General features: G+C 45.0%; 1 protein-coding gene across 3 annotated transcripts in view; it reads right to left on the bottom strand.

The window, feature by feature from the left end:
* Positions 1–1,722: 1,722 nt before the first annotated feature.
* The window catches only part of cep162 (centrosomal protein 162), a 46,111-nt gene continuing 29,180 nt past the window's right edge, over positions 1,723–18,653 (bottom strand). For all 3 annotated transcript variants that reach the window (XM_024800211.2, XM_024800213.2, XM_024800212.2), the window contains exons 16-28: positions 16,979–17,091; positions 16,513–16,612; positions 16,297–16,423; positions 14,597–14,760; positions 8,010–8,111; positions 7,697–7,930; positions 4,857–5,054; positions 4,407–4,674; positions 3,761–3,893; positions 3,109–3,250; positions 2,939–3,037; positions 2,631–2,765; positions 1,723–2,144 (exon numbers count right to left, since the gene is read on the bottom strand). In XM_024800211.2, the coding sequence (XP_024655979.2) occupies positions 1,944–2,144; positions 2,631–2,765; positions 2,939–3,037; positions 3,109–3,250; positions 3,761–3,893; positions 4,407–4,674; positions 4,857–5,054; positions 7,697–7,930; positions 8,010–8,111; positions 14,597–14,760; positions 16,297–16,423; positions 16,513–16,612; positions 16,979–17,091 (2,016 nt within the window). In that variant the 3' untranslated portion in view covers positions 1,723–1,943. The remainder of the gene's footprint in view (positions 2,145–2,630; positions 2,766–2,938; positions 3,038–3,108; positions 3,251–3,760; positions 3,894–4,406; positions 4,675–4,856; positions 5,055–7,696; positions 7,931–8,009; positions 8,112–14,596; positions 14,761–16,296; positions 16,424–16,512; positions 16,613–16,978; positions 17,092–18,653) is intronic.

The raw sequence follows: 18,653 nt of genomic DNA, 5'->3' as shown, positions 1-18,653 counted from the left end.
CATCCTTTATCACACAAATGCATTTCATCTGAGAGAGTCAGGCTCCAACACAAAGAGATGCAAAATTATGAGAACCTAGAAGTTTGTAGATAACTGCTGGAACAAAGTTGAGAATTTGTGTTCGTGATCTAACGTATTTTCTCCAAAACAAAATATTCAGCAACTCATCCACAAAGTGGCAGCCAGGTGTCAGAGACGTCCCGAGATGCATAAAGTGTAAAAGCTGCCAGTGCTCCGCTGACACAATAACACAGACCTCTGAACTTCTGGCGACACAAAAACCTCCTGGTTGTAGCGCAGTAAGTGCCAGGAGCTTACAGGAGTTCATAGTAAAAGCTCCAGTATTTTTGTCAGTTATTAATTTCACCCCCTGCTTTAAGTTCACTTACATACAAAAGAAACGAACAGTCACAAATTTCATGGTAGTATCCAGAAAGAACAGAAAAAAACTTAAATAGATTTTCATGTCATGAGTGAAATAAATATTATATCACACCAAGCACAACATGACTTAACACTTGATGGAAAAACGATTCTTTCGAAGCACAGCAGTAACTGGTCACCAGGTTTGCACACATCTCAGGAAGGAGTTTGTTCCACCCTCTTTATAGAAACTCCTGTAGTTTTCTTGGCTGCTGCTAAACAACAAGAAAGTTCAGCTCCCTCCTGAGTACCGAGGCCTGGAGACTGGCTCGGCCGCTCCTTTGTTGCCTTGGCAGTATGTTGGCAATCACTGTCAAGTTGGAAGACCACGACAATCTTCAGTATTCTTGCTGGTCTTGTGCAGGTCCACAGCCTCGTTCCTGACATTTTTTGACAGCTCTTTGGTTTTTCCAATGGTCGTAGAGAAGCTGGAGCGGAAGAAACTGACTCTGAAGACAGGCGGCGTGCTTTAAACACAAGTTAAGATCAGTAGTGTCTGTAATTGACTGATTGTAATCTGTGTCCCACATGGGCGCACAGCTGCCAGACTGTTGTACACCGTATTTCACTCAGTGACATCAGGTTTGACAGCATTCCTCGTCAGTGGCTTGAGCATGAATCGATGATTAATGTATTTGCTCGCTTGAAGATTTTATAGTAGACTTAAATATGGCTACTCGCTGCACTTTTCTGTACTTAACTGAAAGAGTGATCACAAGGAAAACGGCATGTACATGAAGTCTTCAGAACCAGGAGTTTCAAATTCTGATTCAATGACTCTGCTGCTATAGATATGTAAGAGTCTGACAAATGACTGTAACAAAAAACCTTTCTCACCGCTATGGGTTTAATTATATTGCCCACTCATGTAGGACCACCAAACTGTGCAAAGAATCCAAGAAGATGGAAAATCTGATAATGAAGACAAATTGGATCTATAAGTTGAATCTGGAGCTGATTTCTTATTACAAAGTCTGGCATGTAGTTGACCTGCAAAGGCACTGAAACAGAGGAAGAGATGAAGAATTGAGACTCTGATGTGAGTCCCATCAAAAACACCTGCAGAGGATAACAACTGACGGGCATGTTGCGCAGCAGCCATGCTTGGGTGCAGGCTGCTAACCAAGCCGGCCAGTGTTAGCTGAGACTTGGCCTCCACCTCACACCGGGGCCATAAGGAGAACATTTACTGCAGAATATTTAAATATGTGTTCATATTGTGGTTGTGATCAAGTATATTACTTTTATCTGCAGGCCCTGCTGTCATATCTAGACATGTAAAACAGTCAAAAAACAAAATGATGTTCGAGAGGTTTCTTTATTTTACACGACTGTTTCCTCTGTGGAGGCAGGGATGGTAAGCCAGTCTCTGCAGGTCTTTGGTGCAATACTGATCCTAATAAACCATTAACATGAAAAATATAAAAATAGTTATTTAAATAACAAGTAAAAGCTTCTATTGCTGACACACTGGCATGGAATCAGTGCAGCATTCACAGTCTCAGCTTTCAAACGTTGTATTAACTCCTCTGTGGAATGGCGAGCTCAGGAGTCGGCAGAACCGCTCCCTGTCGTTGCAGATGTCTCAGGATGTCCAGGATGGAGTCGAGCTCAAGGCGGAAAGCATCCATCTCCCTGCTCTTGTCCTGAGCCAGACGTCTCCAGTGCTCCAGCTCAGACTGCAAATCATCACCTGGCGTCTGCCACGCCCCCCCAAGCACCTGAAGGACACAAACAAAAGACCTCAGGTTGTATTTGATACAGTAGAACTACTTCATCTGACCTCTATGTGGATAATATCATCAGGGGAAGTGCACAAGCTTCTCCACCAAACAGTGTATATGTTTGGCCACAGGTTCAGCAGTGTGTCTAACTCCGATGTCTGTGTGACTCGCAGACGGTTTCCCAGAGTCCAGGAGACGTTTAAAGTCATTTACAGCATAACATTCAGGTCAGCTTACGTTTTCGTACAAGTTTGCCACTAGTTCAAGTTAGTTTCATTTACGCTGACAATGTGGATCCAGACCTGCTTTTGTTTGAACGTGGTTAGTTCAGGGGATCACCCACCGTGGATGTCCAAGCCTGTGTTCAAAGTTTATCACAACTGCTGATTTAAAACACCTGAATCTTGACCTTAGGGGTCACTACAGGTTCACATCAGGTTCTGGGTTCCAGTTTCTGTCAGCTAGTTGGGCCCTCACTGGTACCTGCTGCAGCTCCTTCTCTCTGTGCTGGTGTCTGAGCTCCATGTTCAGTATCTTCCTCTCCAAGGTGCACAGGAGTTTCACCTCTGAGCTTGAAGCTTCTTTAGCTTCCTTCAGCTCCTGCAGCAGTTTGGTTAGCTAAACATGAGACAGAAGCAGCTAAATTAAATTAATTAATTCCAATTAATTATTGACACATTTAATGAATTGTTTAATGGTGTATTTCATTAATTCATTTTGGCAGTCCTGGCATTCCATAATTCAGAGTCTTTCTGTGTACAATCCTGGATAGAGCCAGCACAGCTCCTCACCTGCGTCTGCAGAGCATCCTCTCTCCTCCTGGATATTTTCAGTGCTTCTTTGCACCCCTGCGTTTCTTTCAGCTGCTTGTCCAGATGATTCATCATTATCTGCAGGTACATATGAATGTTAAAGCAGCAGGCTCATGTTGTACAGAGGCTGCTTGATGAGGGAGCCCTACCTCTTGAGTGCTCAGCTTATTAGTCAGTTCTGCAACCTTAGAGTCTGAGTGTTCGAGTGCATGGGTGGCCCGCAGGTGGTCCAACACTCTAAAGTGTTCTGCCTTCGTAGTGGATAGCTGCTCTTCAAACTCCTCTGTCAGCCTGGGAGATTAAATCATATCTTTAATTCAGGGGCAGCAGGTGATTGGCTGGGTTGTTGAAGAACATCCTGCTTCTTTGCAGGATGGGTCTCTATTTGCACTATGAAGCACTGTCCAATCAGCTTTGCCTGAATCTGAAGAGAGTGTAACTTTATATTCCTGAGAATTCATCAGCAGCACAAATGTTCCAATAGCAGCCACGCATCCCCAACGTGACATCCCCTTCACCGTTTTCCTGACAGATGATGTGATCTGTATCATCTCCACACACTGTTTGTTCTCGAGTATAACCAGTGGTTGGCACTTTGTTGTACACCTGTGTATTGACGTTGACAGTGATATTCCCCATCAGCCTTTTATGGCTCAGGGATAGAAATTCAACACTGTAAATGAACTTTGATATTCAGTCTGCTTCACTGCTTTAAGTATAACATTTCCTAAACAGCAAGTGCAAGTAGAAGCATTTGGAAACAAGCAGAAAGCACACAGAAGCAAAACTACAAAACTGTACCTGCACAGCTGCTGCTTGGCCTGTGCAGCATCAGCCTTCAGAGCTTCCTTCTCCTGCTCGCTCTGCAGGAGCACAAGCTCCACCTGCTTTTTTAAAGCTTCGTTCTCCTGCAGAACCTCAGAGATATGACTCCCTGTCAGAAGGAAACATGAAAAAAATCTTCTAGTGCCTCCAGCTAGCTGCATTTTTTAAATCTGGAAAACCACAGCCCTGCTTATAGACGCTTCTATATCCCTGCTGTTAGTGTTCACACTGGGATCGATGTGGGCATGTTCTTCCTTCTGATGCAAGTCTAGAATATGTAAACAACACTTGTGTGTAAACCACTTTCAAGGATCGCTCGACAAATAACAGTCACACACACACACACACGCACACCATAAATTGCCCCCTTCACGCACTATGTACTTATACAGCACTCTGCATTGCATTATGAGTTGTTATTAATCTTTGGCTCTCTTCCACAGCACGACTTTAGTCTCGTCTCCCTGCTCTCGTCCCCGATGAGGCGAATCTTGTTGGGATTTGGAATTGAATAAATAAAATCAAAGTGAATTAAACAGTGTGACCACAAAATATTTTGATTGCATCAGGTGATCTTTAGTCCCTTTTGTGTATTACTTACTTTAAAAAAGTGCATTCCCACCTGTGAATACGGTGGGCTGATAGGTCTTCTCACACGGAGCAGCTGGGAATGTTTCTCCTCCTGCAGTGAGGAGACCTGGTTGTTGGTGTTTGCTCTCAGTGGATCGTCTTTCTGCTCGTGTGTTGGGGGCAGACGGCATATTCCTCCGTTCCTTCTTCAGTTCCTGAATGGTCCGTGTCTTTTTAGCGAGCTCTTGATTCAGCCGCTCAAGCCGCACACCAAATGCTGCCTCGGCTTGGCGCTGGTGCCGGCCGGGACTCAGCAGGGCCTGTAAAACGAAGGGCTCTCCTCAGTATTGTATAATCGAGTACAAGTTTATTTTGTGTTATCAACTCCTCCATTATCCTACTTCATCCATTATTCCAAGGTTTCAGGGCAAAGGCTGCCTGCTCTAGCATCTGGAGGCAGCTAAGACAATAGCTCTTTGCTTTTAGTAAGACTTGTACTGACCTTCTGTTTAAGCTGCTGCTGGAGAGACTCGATCTGCTCATGCAGAGATTTCTCCTTCTGTTTGTGGCTCTGCTTCACACGGTACAGCTCTTCCTCCAGAGCCTGGACTACTGGTGACTGGGACCCAGCTGCTGCTTCAAGCTGCTGCTTACGCTGCAGCTGCTGCTCCAGCTCACAGATCTGCTGCTCGTAGCGGAGCTGCAGAGCAGACACATAGTGGCATTCAACAAAAATCTGCTACACTGTTGCAGGTTGTTTGTTTTTAAGACTCAGTTTGTGAGCATGATTTAAAATGTATTTGATTTTATAATGTGTCTAATTTGATTAAATAACTGTGACAAGTTATATATAAAACAGTCCTTAATGAAGAGGAATTAATAATACAGGACCAAGCGCAGTACATCAGTGACTGCAAGCAAAGAAACAACAAATCAAAAGCAGCTACCGACCAAAGAACACTGTTACTGATCCCTGTGTGAAACAAGCCACATGTGCTTCACACTTTCTACTTTACGTATAAACAGTGAGTGATACACAAACCAGTTAACAGGTACAGCTGGAAACTGAGCCAGTCAGCAGCTGACAGGCTAGTGGGTGTGACTAAGCAGGCCGACGCCTACAGACTCAGATCCTCCACAGTAGAGAGGCTGCAGTCCTTTATGAAACAATGCTCTGAAAACACTAATGAATATGTCCATGTCCATGACAAGAGTCCAAACTGAAATAAAACCTTTCTGTCCGTCAGTTTTTCCACAGAAATCAAAATGGCCAGTGCTGTAAGTGACTCATAGTGCTGTCACACAGCTGCTGAGGGATTTTACTACAGTAAAACTGGAGTTGAATCAGAAAAATATTATAATGTATTCACTCTGCCTCATCTCTTGAGTTATCTGCTAATGGTGCTTCAACCCCTGGCTGCTCCACAGCACTGTGACTGAGCTTGTGGACAGGTGACTGAGACGAGCTGTGTAAAGAGCTTTAAGTGCTACGAGGCGCTACAAGAGGAACTGGTTCATGTGTTCCCTCATCTGATGTTTTTAATGATCATTTCATCATTAAATGATACAAACCACAGAAAATAATGGTTCTGACACAGACTTCTATAAAACACACGGAGTCTCTACTATAAGCAGACGTCTGAAACGTGATTCTTCACTGTGATGAATCAAACTACCGTAATTGTCGGGCTATAAGCCGCTACTTTTTGCACAAGCTTTGAACCCTGCGGCTTTTAGTCAGGTGCGGCTTTTCTATGGATTGTCCATGATTTTTGTCATATCGTAAGATTTGTTTTGTTTGTTCTGCTGTTGTACGGCACTACGTTGCCTGGCGGAAGGATCGGGGTTCAAGAGTGGTATGTTGGTCACATGTCCGTCCGCCAGGCAACATAGTGCCGTACAAGTAGCACGAAAAACAAACTTCAAAGTAGCACTACGCGTTCAGCGGGAGGCGTGGATGACCAGCGGCGATAAACTTGCGAAAAGCAAGTTATGCTCAACTCCACCGGTGGAATCTGACAGCGTGGAAAAGTGTGAAAACATCCACGATCACCAACGGATTTTGAAGGGCTGGACTGCTGCATGATGGAGAGGAGGACACCGCCACGGCCCTTCTGAGGGTGTTCGACTCTGACACTGACAACGAGGATTTGTTTGGTTTTGAAAGTGACAACGAAGGAAAGAAGCTGAGAGTGGATGACGAAGCCATCCTGAGCCTGTTCGTATCCGACACTGGAGAAGAGGACTTTGGTGGTTTTAGTGCGCAGGAAGAAGAGAAAGATGGTGAATGACTGACTTTTCTTCTTGTTAAAGCCGTGTCACTGCACCTGAGCCTAAAAGGTAGGCCGGATCTATTTTTCTGGTGTGCTGTAGGTTATTGTTATGTACTACATTTGTTACTCGTTTATGAAGCACAGCACATGTGCAAATATGTATCCATAACTTGTTTTTCAAAATATTAATAAAAGGGGTGTGTCTCCAAACAGCCGTCTCTTTCCTGACAATTCGCTTTGTGCATATTCTCTTACATATGATGAGTCAAAATTGAAACACCTGCGGCTTTTGGTCAGGTGCGGCTAATGTATGTACAAAACAGGATTTTCCCCTGATTTTAGCTTGTGCGGCTAATATTCGGGTGCGCTTTGTAGTCCGGGAAATACGGTACTTCCACAGCAAGAACATTTAAAAGTGTTGGTTCAGCACAGACACACGTTTCCTCACTGATCTGCTGTAAGTCAGACATGTGAAGGAGAAAAATAAAGGTTTTACTGTTTAGTCTCACAGCTGTGCGGTTAAGAAGCTCATTGACTGACTGAAACTGAACTTATTATGTCACACGGCTTCCTCTTTGGGCTTCAGTTCTCTATGAAGCTTTTGTCTGTTTGTCGCTCTGCTTTGCTTTTCTAGCACACCAAGCAGGAGGAGACGTGGTGATCACAAAGTGTGGATTCAGTGACTTCTACTGATGACCAGCAAGAGACGGTGGCTGCCCTATTTCTTTGGTATTAAGATGTGATTAACATATTTTTTGTCATTTAAAAAGGACAAAACCCCACACTAGCAGACAGCTGTAAAAGGTATAAACACGCCCCCAGCAGCCGAGGCTGGATGCAGGGTCACCTGATCCAGCCCTGACTATACGCTTTATCAAAGTTTTAAGCCCAATCTTAAAAGCTGAGAGTGTTTGACCCCTGAACCCAAGCTGGAAGGGGGTGAACAGGTCGGTGGTGTGACGGGGGCTTTCTGTTTAGGGTCCTCTTCACAGTCACCCAGCTGTTACTTCCAGGCTGAGTGCTGGCAGGTCGTTACATCGACAAGCCTGTGGACTGATGTTAGCTGTACCTTGACTCTGTGAAACTGCTGCTCCATAACCTGGAGGCTGCGTTTGGCTTCCTCATCGTGATTCTCCAGCTCGGCCTCCAGACGTTGGATCCTTCGCTCCAGCAGAGCAGTGATCCGGCTGGAAGAGGACATTTTGCCAGCGTCCTCGTGGCTGGCAGATGTGGCTGCAGCATAAATCAAAGCAGGCAGCGAATTTGGGTTTCTGCTCCTGAGTATTTGTTCCAGCTCCTTCACCTGGTGAAAACACAAGTGATATGAAGTTGTAGAAGAAGGAAGGAGAAATGAATTGTTAGTGTATGCCCGTGTGCCAAACCTGTCGCTCCAAGTCCTTCATCCTCTTCGAGTCCACAAATTTGTCTCTCGCCTTTCTCTGCCAGCTGTTTCTTTTGCCCACTTCCTGTTTCAGTTTTTCTACCTGAAATGGAGACGGCCTGTTACTTCCCATCCTCATTCCTAAAGCTTTCACTGTTGTCACTGTAAAGCACCACAAAAGAACTCTCGCGGCCCGGTACCAAACGAGTCACGGACCGGTCCCCAACCCACGGACCCCGAGGCCCGGGGGTTGGGGACCGCTGCTCTAGAGCAATGTTTCCAGAGCCAGGAAAGATAGGCACGTTCCTCAAAATTAACACAATTTAAATCAATTTTAGTTTTAGTGGGGCGATCGTGGCTCAAGAGTTGGGAGTTCGTCTTGTAATCGGAAGGTTGCCGGTTCGAGCCCCGGCTCTGACAGTCTCGGTCGTTGTGTCCTTGGCCAAGACACTTAAGATAAGATAGAACTTTATTACCGGTAATCCCTCGGGTGGGTTCCTCTGGGAAATTCGACTTCCAAAAAAAGCACAGCAACGACCGAAGTTACAGTTACAGAACTGTTATATATATATACACACACACACACACACACACACATATATAAATACAGAGACAAATATAAATAAAATATACAAAGGGGATAAATAGAATAAATAGGAATAAAAAATAAAAATACAAGTGAATTGCACATTTCAAGTATTGAGTCTATTGCACTGTTGACTATTTACAAAAAGTATTGCACAAGGTATTGTACAGTGAGGTGCAGAGGCACTGCAGCTTAGTTGTTCCCCCCTCCTTTGTCCTCCTGTCTCCCCTCCCTCTCCCCTCCAGAGAGGAGTTAAACAGTCTGATGGCGTGTGGGACAAAGGAGTTTTTAAGTCTGTTAGTTCTTGTCTTGGGGAGAAGCAACCTGTCACTGAACAGACTCTTCTGATTGTTTATGGCCGTGTGCAGAGGATGCCCAGCATTGTCCATGCTTCACCCGTTGCCTACTGGTGGTGGTCAGAGGGCCTGGTGGCGCCAGTGTCCGGCAGCCTCGCCTCTGTCAGTGCGCCCCAGGGTGGCTGTGGCTACAATGTAGCTGCCATCACCAGTGTGTGAATGTGTGTGTGAATGGGTGGATGACTGGATATGTAAAGCGCTTTAGGGTCCTTAGGGACGAGTAAAGCGCTATACAAATACAGGCCATTTACCATTTTTTCAAATCAAAACAACAGTTTCCTTGAGGCACATTTTGCTGTAACATAAAGAACTGAATGTTAGACTGAAACCAACAATCACACAATTCCCTGTAGGAGGTGCTCTGTGACAGCAGGAAAAAAAAACGATGGTTTGTGGCAAAACCATCACAGCCTGGTCACATGGTCTGACTGGGAGAGTACAACCACCAGCCTGCCTTAAATGGGAATGATGAATTATTCAAGTTGTATATCTAAAAAAGGTACAACAACAACAAAGACAAATAAAGTTCTGATCAACAAAGGAAACCGTCTCTAAGACTAAACACTGACCTCATTAATTATAAATGGTGTGATTGAATGTTTTGTTTCTATTATAAGTCCTGTTTAAATTAGTTGTTTAGAGTATTTAATGAAAACTGTACCACACACATGCTAAAACAGACTCTTAGATGGCTCGACTACACCATCTATTTCAGGTACAAACACTGAGTCACACGTTAGAAGGTTATGTTACAGTCATTGAATTAGCCTGCTTTATGTCCTGGTGGGCGGGGCTATGACTCGCCACACCCACTATCAGATCGTTACATGGAGAAACCTTTTGAATAGAGATTGAAAATGTGACGTCATTTCCGTGGTAAAACTGCAAAGGATTCTGGGTAAGAGTGGCAAGCGGTACCAGTGTACGAAGCCGTTGTATTATTAACTGCAATAGCCGGTCGCATGACAGCCACGGGAAGCCGACGGGTAAAGAGATCGTTTTTATCGGATTACATCGTTGAAGAGAAATTGTTCGAGCCATGTTTCCGAAGTAACAAAGACGCGACGGATGGCCTGGATTGCAGCCATTCAAAGACCAAATATAACGTCCCAGAACACTCACAGGTTAGTCTGCTCCAAGCATTTACACGAAGGTCAGTCTGCTGTTGTAGTTGTTGATGTAGGTTACAAATAAGTCTTAATTTGAATTGAATTCGTTGCTATGCTGCTTTGTTCACTGTGGCTTTGCGGGCTAATGTTTGTGTTTTGTAGGAAAACCAGCCTACAAAATGCAGGAATGTGATCCAGACTGGGCCCCTCTATCAGCCTGGGTCAGACCGAGTTTAAAGCTGCTACCACAGCCCGATTTGATCGGTTAAGAGAGAGAGCGAGATCGAACGTCCCGCATATATGTGCCCAAGTGTTGTATTGAAGCAATCAATTGATGAATAACTTTTCCAGTATGTTGTTTTGAAATGGTTTTTTTTTGTTGCATTGTTGATTAGTTTTTCACCGAAGCAGCTAATAAAGCACGATGGATTTTTTTTTTTTTTTACAATTTTGCCTCTTTCCTGTAAGATTCTATAATAGAATGAAACAATAATGCCAGTTATAAATAAAAACAATAATTGAATGAATTACGAAACACTCATTTTATTTCTATTAGATCTGAAAATGTTGTGTAACACTACAACCTGAAACAACAAATAGATGCGTTGGCCTGTAACAACAGCTGTGAGATGGAATCGTCCAAATCACCAAAGTAAACTGGAGCTGGGCTTGTTGCAGGATCTGAAGTTACTAAACATGTTGTGAGTGTGTGCACTCACACTTAGGACCATATAATAATAAATATGTGCGTGATGAAAGTTGTGCAGCATGCTAACGTCCTTACTCCACTCTGTATGTTCGTGTGGGTCTGACCCTTTCACTCCTTTGATTTTTTCCTCGTCCTTTTTTTGCCTCTTCGCCACGTCTGTCTTCGTACAGAGCTGCCGTGTTCACCGTCGTTTTGTACAGAACTGCAACTCGTAAACATAAAATGCAAGTAGGGATTAAAACCGCAGAATTAATGATTACTGGTGCTGGAAATACTAGCGCTTGATGCAGTGTTTTGATGTTGTTGCCACTCGTACCCACAATGCAATGCACGAAAGTCACGTGGTCTGTCAATCTCTATCTCTGTCAATTTCTATACAAAGTGTTCACGGACACCTTGGCTGCTGCCTCTAAACATATTGAGCGTTGTCGGTCGTGCATGCTGCTCATTAACATTCAGTATTTGTTAGTTACTGTTACAGGTTGCTGCTGTGGTCTGCCTACTGTGTTGTTCTCTTTTGGTTTCTTGACTTTTCTTCCAGCAGGTGATCCAGCTGACTTTTGTGGTCTTTTCCTTCTGTCCCTCTGATTTTCTTGAACTTCCCTTGTCTACGCCTTTCCCGTTCCTATCCCCCGGTCATGTCTGTTCTCATTGTAATAACTTAAAAGTAAAAATAAAGATCAATCAAGTGGACCAGTATGACAAAGCCGTAATGATCCACGTTGCCTGTTGGGCCTCTTTCTTGGCCTTCAGACGATAACTCTGATGCTACAGTGCCGAACGGCACAGGAAGAATAACTGAATTAAACTAACAACAATGACTTGCATGAGGGAAGTTCACTGAAGTCAGAGTATCATTTAAATATGTCTGTGAAGGTTCTCAGTCATCTAGGTCATTTTGACTCAAAATTGAGTCAAAGGACTCAATTTTGCCATTTCTCCGCAACAGTTGCCCACAGTGGACCTCATCTCAGCCACAGAAACCGCCATACGGATTAATACATTATCACAGACAGAAGCAGAGCAAATCAGGATGAAAGTCTCAGCCACGCTCTCCAGTGCCAAAGTCCCTCCATCCAACCTCACAATACAGGAAAAGAAGGCCGTCGCTTCCCTGAGCAAAGACCACAACATCACTGTTTTACCAGCTGATAAGGGAAGATGCACCGTGGTCCTAAACACTACAGATTACCATACAAAGATCACTACTCTCCTCAGTGACAACAATACCTACGAAGCCTTAAAGCGAGACCCCACAAGCAACTACAAAAAGAAAGTTATAGCTTGCCTTCAGGACCTTGAAAAGGACAAAATCATTGACTGCCTTACATATCACCGCCTTTACCCAGGGGATGCCATACCCTGCATTTACGGACTTCCTAAGATCCACAAAGAAGCTGTCCCACTCAGACCCATAGTCAGCAGCATAAACTCAGCCACTTATAACATTGCTAAACACCTTGCTACCATCCTTGCTCCTCTCGCGGGGAACACCCCACACCACATCAAGAACTCCACCGACTTCACCGACAAGGTCCAGAAACTTACCCTGGATCCAGATGAAACCATGGTGTCCTTTGATGTAGTCTCTCTCTTCACTTGCATACCCACCACGGAGGCCGTGGAGACTGTCAGAAAACGACTACAAGAAGACAGCTCCTTGGAGGACAGGACCAACTTCACACCCGATCAGATCTGCACACTGTTAGACCTCTGCCTCACCACTACATATTTCAAGTACAACGAAGGCTTTTACAGACAAAAACATGGCTGTGCCATGGGCTCCCCCGTGTCACCTATTGTAGCCAACCTTTACATGGAGGAAGTGGAAAGGAAGGCGCTTGGCTCTTTCAAAGTAAGAGCACCCAGCCACTGGTACAGATATGTAGACGACACCTGGGTCAAAATCAAGACACAAGAAGTGGAATCCTTCACTGCGCACATTAACGCTGTGGATAAAAACATCAAGTTCACCAGGGAAGACAAAAAGGACGACTGTCTGCCTTTCCTGGACTGCGCTGTGCACATTGAAGAGAACGGCAAACTCAACATCGAAGTTTACCGGAAGCTGCTGCTTCCTGTCCGTCAGGAAGTCAGTGATCCACCGGCAGATGGGATCGGGCACATTCATCTGGGAAAGCTTGCCTCGGAGATGGTCTGGAAGGATGGTGTTGAAGGCAGAGCTGAAGTCCACAAACAGGATCCTGGCGTAGGTTCCTGGGGAGTCCAGATGCTGCAGGATGAAGTGTAGGGCCATGTTGATGGCGTCGTCTACAGACCTGTTGGCTCTGTATGCAAACTGCAGGGGGTCCAGGAGGGGGGCCGTGAGGGTCCTGAGATGGGAGAGAACCAGGCGCTCGAAAGACTTCATGACCACAGATGTCAGAGCCACGGGTCTGTAGTCATTTAGTCCAGTGATCCTAGGTTTCTTGGGGACAGGGATTATGGTGGAGGACTTGAAGCAGGCAGGCACATGACATGCCTGCAGTGAGGAGTTGAAAATGCCAGAAAACACTGGGGCCAGCTCGTTTGCACAGTGTCTGAGGGTGGCAGGAGACACGCTGTCTGGGCCGGGAGCTTTCCGAGCATTCAGGTTCTTAAACTGCTTCCTCACATCTGCTTCATGAATATGAAGAGTTGTGGTGGGAGGAGGTGGTGTGAAATCCTCTTTTGTGTGGGGTGAGGAGGGGGGTGTTGTAGGTGAAGTGTTTGATGGTGGTGATGGCTCTATGGAGGGGGGAGAGGTGGGGGAATTAGTGTCCAAAGTGCCTCTATTGTTGGGGTCGTTGGAGGTGTGAAGGCTGCCTGATGGCTCGTCAAAACGGCAGTAAAAGTGTAAAGGAAGCACTCAAAACGAATTATCCTAATTGGGCTTTTATAAAGTCAGCAAAGAGGCACAGAAAAGAAGACCAGACACCAGCGAGGGAGGATAAGAAGGACAGACGCAACAACATTGTCATCCCCTATGTAGCCGGTGTATCAGAGAAACTCAGGAGAGTTTTCTCCAAGCATGACATCCTGGTGCATTTCAGACCCAGCAACACGCTCAGACAAAAACTGGTTCACCCGAAAGACAAAACTCCAAAACACAAACTTAACAATGTGGTGTTTGCTGTACAGTGCAGCGAGGAATGCCCAGACCTCTACATTGGAGAGACCAAACAGCCACTTCACAAGCGCATGGCACAACACAGAAGAGCCACCTCCACAGGACAAGACTCAGCAGTCCATCTGCATCTTAAGGATAAAGGTCACTCTTTCGAGGATGCCAATGTTCACATTTTGGGCAGAGAGGACAGATGGTTTGAAAGAGGAGTGAAAGAAGCATCTATGTCCACTGTGAGCGACCATCTTTGAACAGAGGCGGGGTTTACGACACCAACTCTCTGCCATCTATAATCCAGTTTTGAGTTCCTCCCCAGACGCCTTAACGCCCACTCACATCCTGGGCCATCTGACCTCAGGAAATCGCATGATAAGGTGGGGCCAGGTTTCACAATGAACTCACCCGAAACTCTGGCTGATTGGGACCCACACCCAGTTTCACACCTTGGATTAGGTAGATGATCATCAGGGGTCCTTTTGTCCCTCTGTGGGGGGAAACTCCCACTAGGTTTAAATCTGGGACTCTCCACCATTTGACCTTAGAACTGAAGAAGCTTCTTGGATGAGAGGTGAAACGTCTTCAAGCAACTCAAAGAAGTCCAGACGCTTTTCTTTGCAAGTATCATTTAAAATAAAAAGTAGTTAGCACAGACAGAGGATTCATGCAGATTGAGGGTACAAAACAAATCAGTCTGTAACCATCGTGTGAGAGCGGAGCATCACCTGTTCTCTGAGCTGGTGTATCTCAGCTGTAGCAGCCTTCAGCCTGCCAGCATCTCTGTCCAGCATCTCCTGCTTCTCAGCAAACCACTGCAGTTTTTTCTTAAGGGCTGTCACTTCCTCCTGGTGCCTGTCCTCTAATACACGCATCTCAAAGGTCTGATTTCCTAACACGTTCAGGAGAAACGCACTCAGTTCTTACTCACATATACACAGCAGGTACAATAAGTATTGAACATGTCACCAGTTTCCTAAGTAAGTATATTTCTAAAGGTGCTACTGACATGAAAGCTTCACCAGCTTAATTCCCACATTACAAGAAATCAAACATAAATGTCCACAGATTAAGTTGTGTGTAAGAATGAGGAGTGACACAGACAAGTACTTAGAAAGCAATCCTGCCTTTTTATAGGCCAGATGGGACCATCAAGAAACATCTCATGATGGGTAAAAACAAATAATCTAGCTCAAGACCGTCACAGTCCTATTGTTGTAAAACATCCTGATTGGTTACAGAAGAATTTCTAAAATCCTGAAGGTTCCAGTGGCCAGCGCCCGGTCATGGCCGGTTCTCCCCACAGAGCAGTGAACAGAATTATCGCAGAGCCAGGGGCCACTTGTGGAGAGCTACAGAAAGACCAGGAATCCTGCAATTGTTTCAAACAACACAATGAAAACACGGCCTGTATGCACAATACTGTTCATTACTGAAGAAAAAGCAAAATGAAACATTTAAATTTTGCTGAAAAACAATCAAACAAGCCTTTGAAATACTGGGCGAACATAGTCTGGTCAGATGAGACCATAGTTCCACTCGTTGCATGCATAATAAACACCATGCCAACAGGTATGCACCACCAAGGCCTGGGTGTTTCAGCATGTGACACTGGCACACTTCAGGATGAAGGGAAAAATGTGCCGAGACATTCCTGATAGCGAAGAAATGACAGTAGATGTACAGAAAGGAAACTACTGACTGGCTTCAGAGAAAGAAAGAAAGTGTCTCGCCCAGCCAGTCACCTGACCCATATCCAGGTTAAAGTCAGTGGAAAGAACTAAAGGTCAGAGGTCATAGAAAGGGCCCGCGCAGCACTTTCAAGTTTTGAAGACTGTTTGCGTGGAAGTTTGGGCCAAAATCCCGCCCGAGCACACCTGGGAATACTTTCTCCACACAGGAGACGTCGTGAAGCCGTCGCCTCCAACAACGGCTTTTTGTGCGAACAGTTAAGTAAACATCAGTCAGCACGTTCAGTACTACTGACATCTATGTGTGGATTAGATGTTACCCACATCTGGTGACAACTTCACTTTGAATCATACATTTAATGACATATTTGTCAGTTTGATACTTTTTGGGGTTTTATAAACAAATCACCAGTAGCAGCTGGTTACACATCTTTTCAGTGTTGCAGTAATCCTGACAGCATTTGATGCTTTTCTTTGTCACACAACATTAAAGTGAGTCTCTTTGGTCAAACACAACATTTGAAGCTGCCACTTTGATTTATGGGTTTCTGCTAAGGTGGCACATTTTTAAACTGGCAGAGTTTTGCATATTTCTACATGTTTTGAAGGCAAAACGAAGCTCCAAACTTGGGCTTGTCATTATCCTATTATAGCATTTTGGAATTGGGTTTGTATATGAAGTGAAAAGGGGATGAAAAATATGAATATTGTAGTTTCAGGACTGTTCTTTATCTTACCCGATGTGGAGGTGGCTCGGGCTTCAGCCAGGTCTCTCTCTTTCTTAATGAGCTGCAAGTCCACCTCCAGAGCCTGCTTTTCCTGCTTAAGCTTGTGGACGTCCTCAGACATCTTGGCCTCATTTCTCTGCACAAAGATTCACATCTGTGCTACATCAAAGAGGCTAACATAGCCCTTCAAGCCTTACAGTACAGGTGGATGAGAGCGGTACTAACCTGAAGTGAGTTTATTTGCGCTAACAAGTCTGCAGTGCGTGGAGTATGATCCGTTAAGCATATACTTCCCACTGGCCTCGAAGTTTTATGCAGCTGCTCCCTGGTGAGGTTAGAAAAGGTTTACCCTAACCACAGAACAACCACTCCACAGCTAGAGGACTTTATGATCTCTATTTGTTAACGACCTACTTCACAAACTTTGAATAAAGTTAGCGCTGCTGTCCCTGAACACGAGTGACTCTCCGGTTTGGCCTATGAGTTGAATACCTTCCATAGCCCAAACACGTGCTGTTAGCTTCACTGTTAGCTTCACTGTTAGGTGCTTAAATGCACAGAATGAAGCGATGCATGAACATGTGTATGACTCGCAGTGTTCCAAGTGGTCAGTCTTTCACAGTGCACATAAACACACATATATGGGTACAACAACATGTGTGTGGGACGTACAGGTCTGTCAGACGCTCACCTGGTGGCAGCCAGCTCATTCAGCAGCCGCTGGTTTTCTTTAAACATGGCCTCCTCATTAGCTTTAGTCTTGGCCTGCTGAGCCTTCATCTGTAAATACAGCTTCTCATTCTCCTGGAGGAAGATTAATGTAAAAAAACAAACAAAAAAACAATGAAAAGAACAACAACTAGGTACAAATGGCTCTTGTTTTTTTAAACCGTTGCTCACACCTAATATGGGCTTTTCTATTTACTGCAGTTTGTATAAAACTGAAAATGATTAGAATTTCATAAACTGTGCCCACACGGCGTCTTAACATAGAGCTTCTGAGGCAAAGCACTGCTACGAGTGGAGAGCACTTCTAAAAAGTTGTTTTAAGCAGATGGCAGAAAGTTTAGTGCTTGGGGAAAATGAGTCCCTCTCATTAAAGACACACTCTCATCTCCCAAACCTATGCAAACTAAAGCAGGGGTCCCCAATCCCAGACCTCGAGGGCCGGTGTCCTGCAGGTTTTAGATCTCACCCTGGGTCAGCACACCTGAATCACATGATTAGTTCATTACCAGGCCTCTGGAGAACTACAGGACATGTTGGTCGTGTCCAAATTCATGGGCTGCATCCTCCTGAGGACCCAGCCTTCACGGTCTATGTGGACCGGGTCCTCAGAAGGTCGGGTAGGCCGGAAGTAAACGGCCGTGAAATTGGACGGTCTAGCCTTCTGATTAGCGTCGCCGCTGTCTCGGTGGAGTTTAATAAACTCGGCCGTCTGCTCCTTGCTATCTAAAATATAACAGGACACTGGCGTAAACTCTCGACCATCTCATACTTCTGTTTAATCAGTTTTCTGTTTGACGTTTAGTCAGCTGTGTGAAAACCAAGGGGGATTAATAACGTTTTATCTAATCTAATCTAATAACTTTAATCTCAGCCAAACCGATTTACTCACGAACAAACAAAACACTGAAAAAAGCCCAACAATAACATTTTTAGGTTGTCTAAGTGACTTGACTTATATATCACGTTTAACCCGAGCAGCGAAAGTCCGCGGTGATCTGAAAATGATGTGCCGGGAGTTGTGCCGTTCTCGGCCGCATCAGTAACCCTCGAGCTCCCGGCTAGCTGTCGAGCTGGTGGGTAGCAGACGTCTCCGAAAACGTCGAAGCACTTTTGCAAATATGCGATATCTTGATAAACCGAGCAGATATTTGATGTTTACACAACTACTTTCTCGCCTGAAAATATGTTAAAAGTTTATTTTGTGACCCAGAAAGATTAGTATGAGTAATTTTAAAACTTAGTAGCGGCCGCCATTGTTGGAAACTGGAGTTTGGCTGGGCCGCGCTATGAGTTCTGGGATATGGTAGGCCACGAAGGACACACCCGACCCATCCTTCAAATTCGGGGAAAAGGAGGACGCATTTGTCGGCTGCATTCGGAGGAGTCTACGAATTTGGACAGCCTTCGGCGCGTCGCTGTGACGTAATCGGTCTACAAATGCGGCCTCAGGAGGATGCAGCCCATGAATTTGGACACGACCGTTGAGGAGGTAACTTATCCATTTAAATCAGCTGTGATGGATCAAGGACACATCTAAAGTAGATGTAGAGTAGCGAAAGTCTGCAGTGATCTGAAAATGATGTGTCGGGACTTTGCCATTCTCGGCGGCTCTAGTGACCCTTGACCTCCCGGCTAGC

Source organism: Maylandia zebra, linkage group LG11, assembly GCF_041146795.1.
Source record: "Maylandia zebra isolate NMK-2024a linkage group LG11, Mzebra_GT3a, whole genome shotgun sequence".
NCBI classification, from domain to species: Eukaryota; Metazoa; Chordata; class Actinopteri; order Cichliformes; family Cichlidae; genus Maylandia; species Maylandia zebra.
The sequence above is the reverse complement of the archived record's forward strand: the minus strand, read 5'-3'. Positions and strand labels throughout refer to the sequence as shown.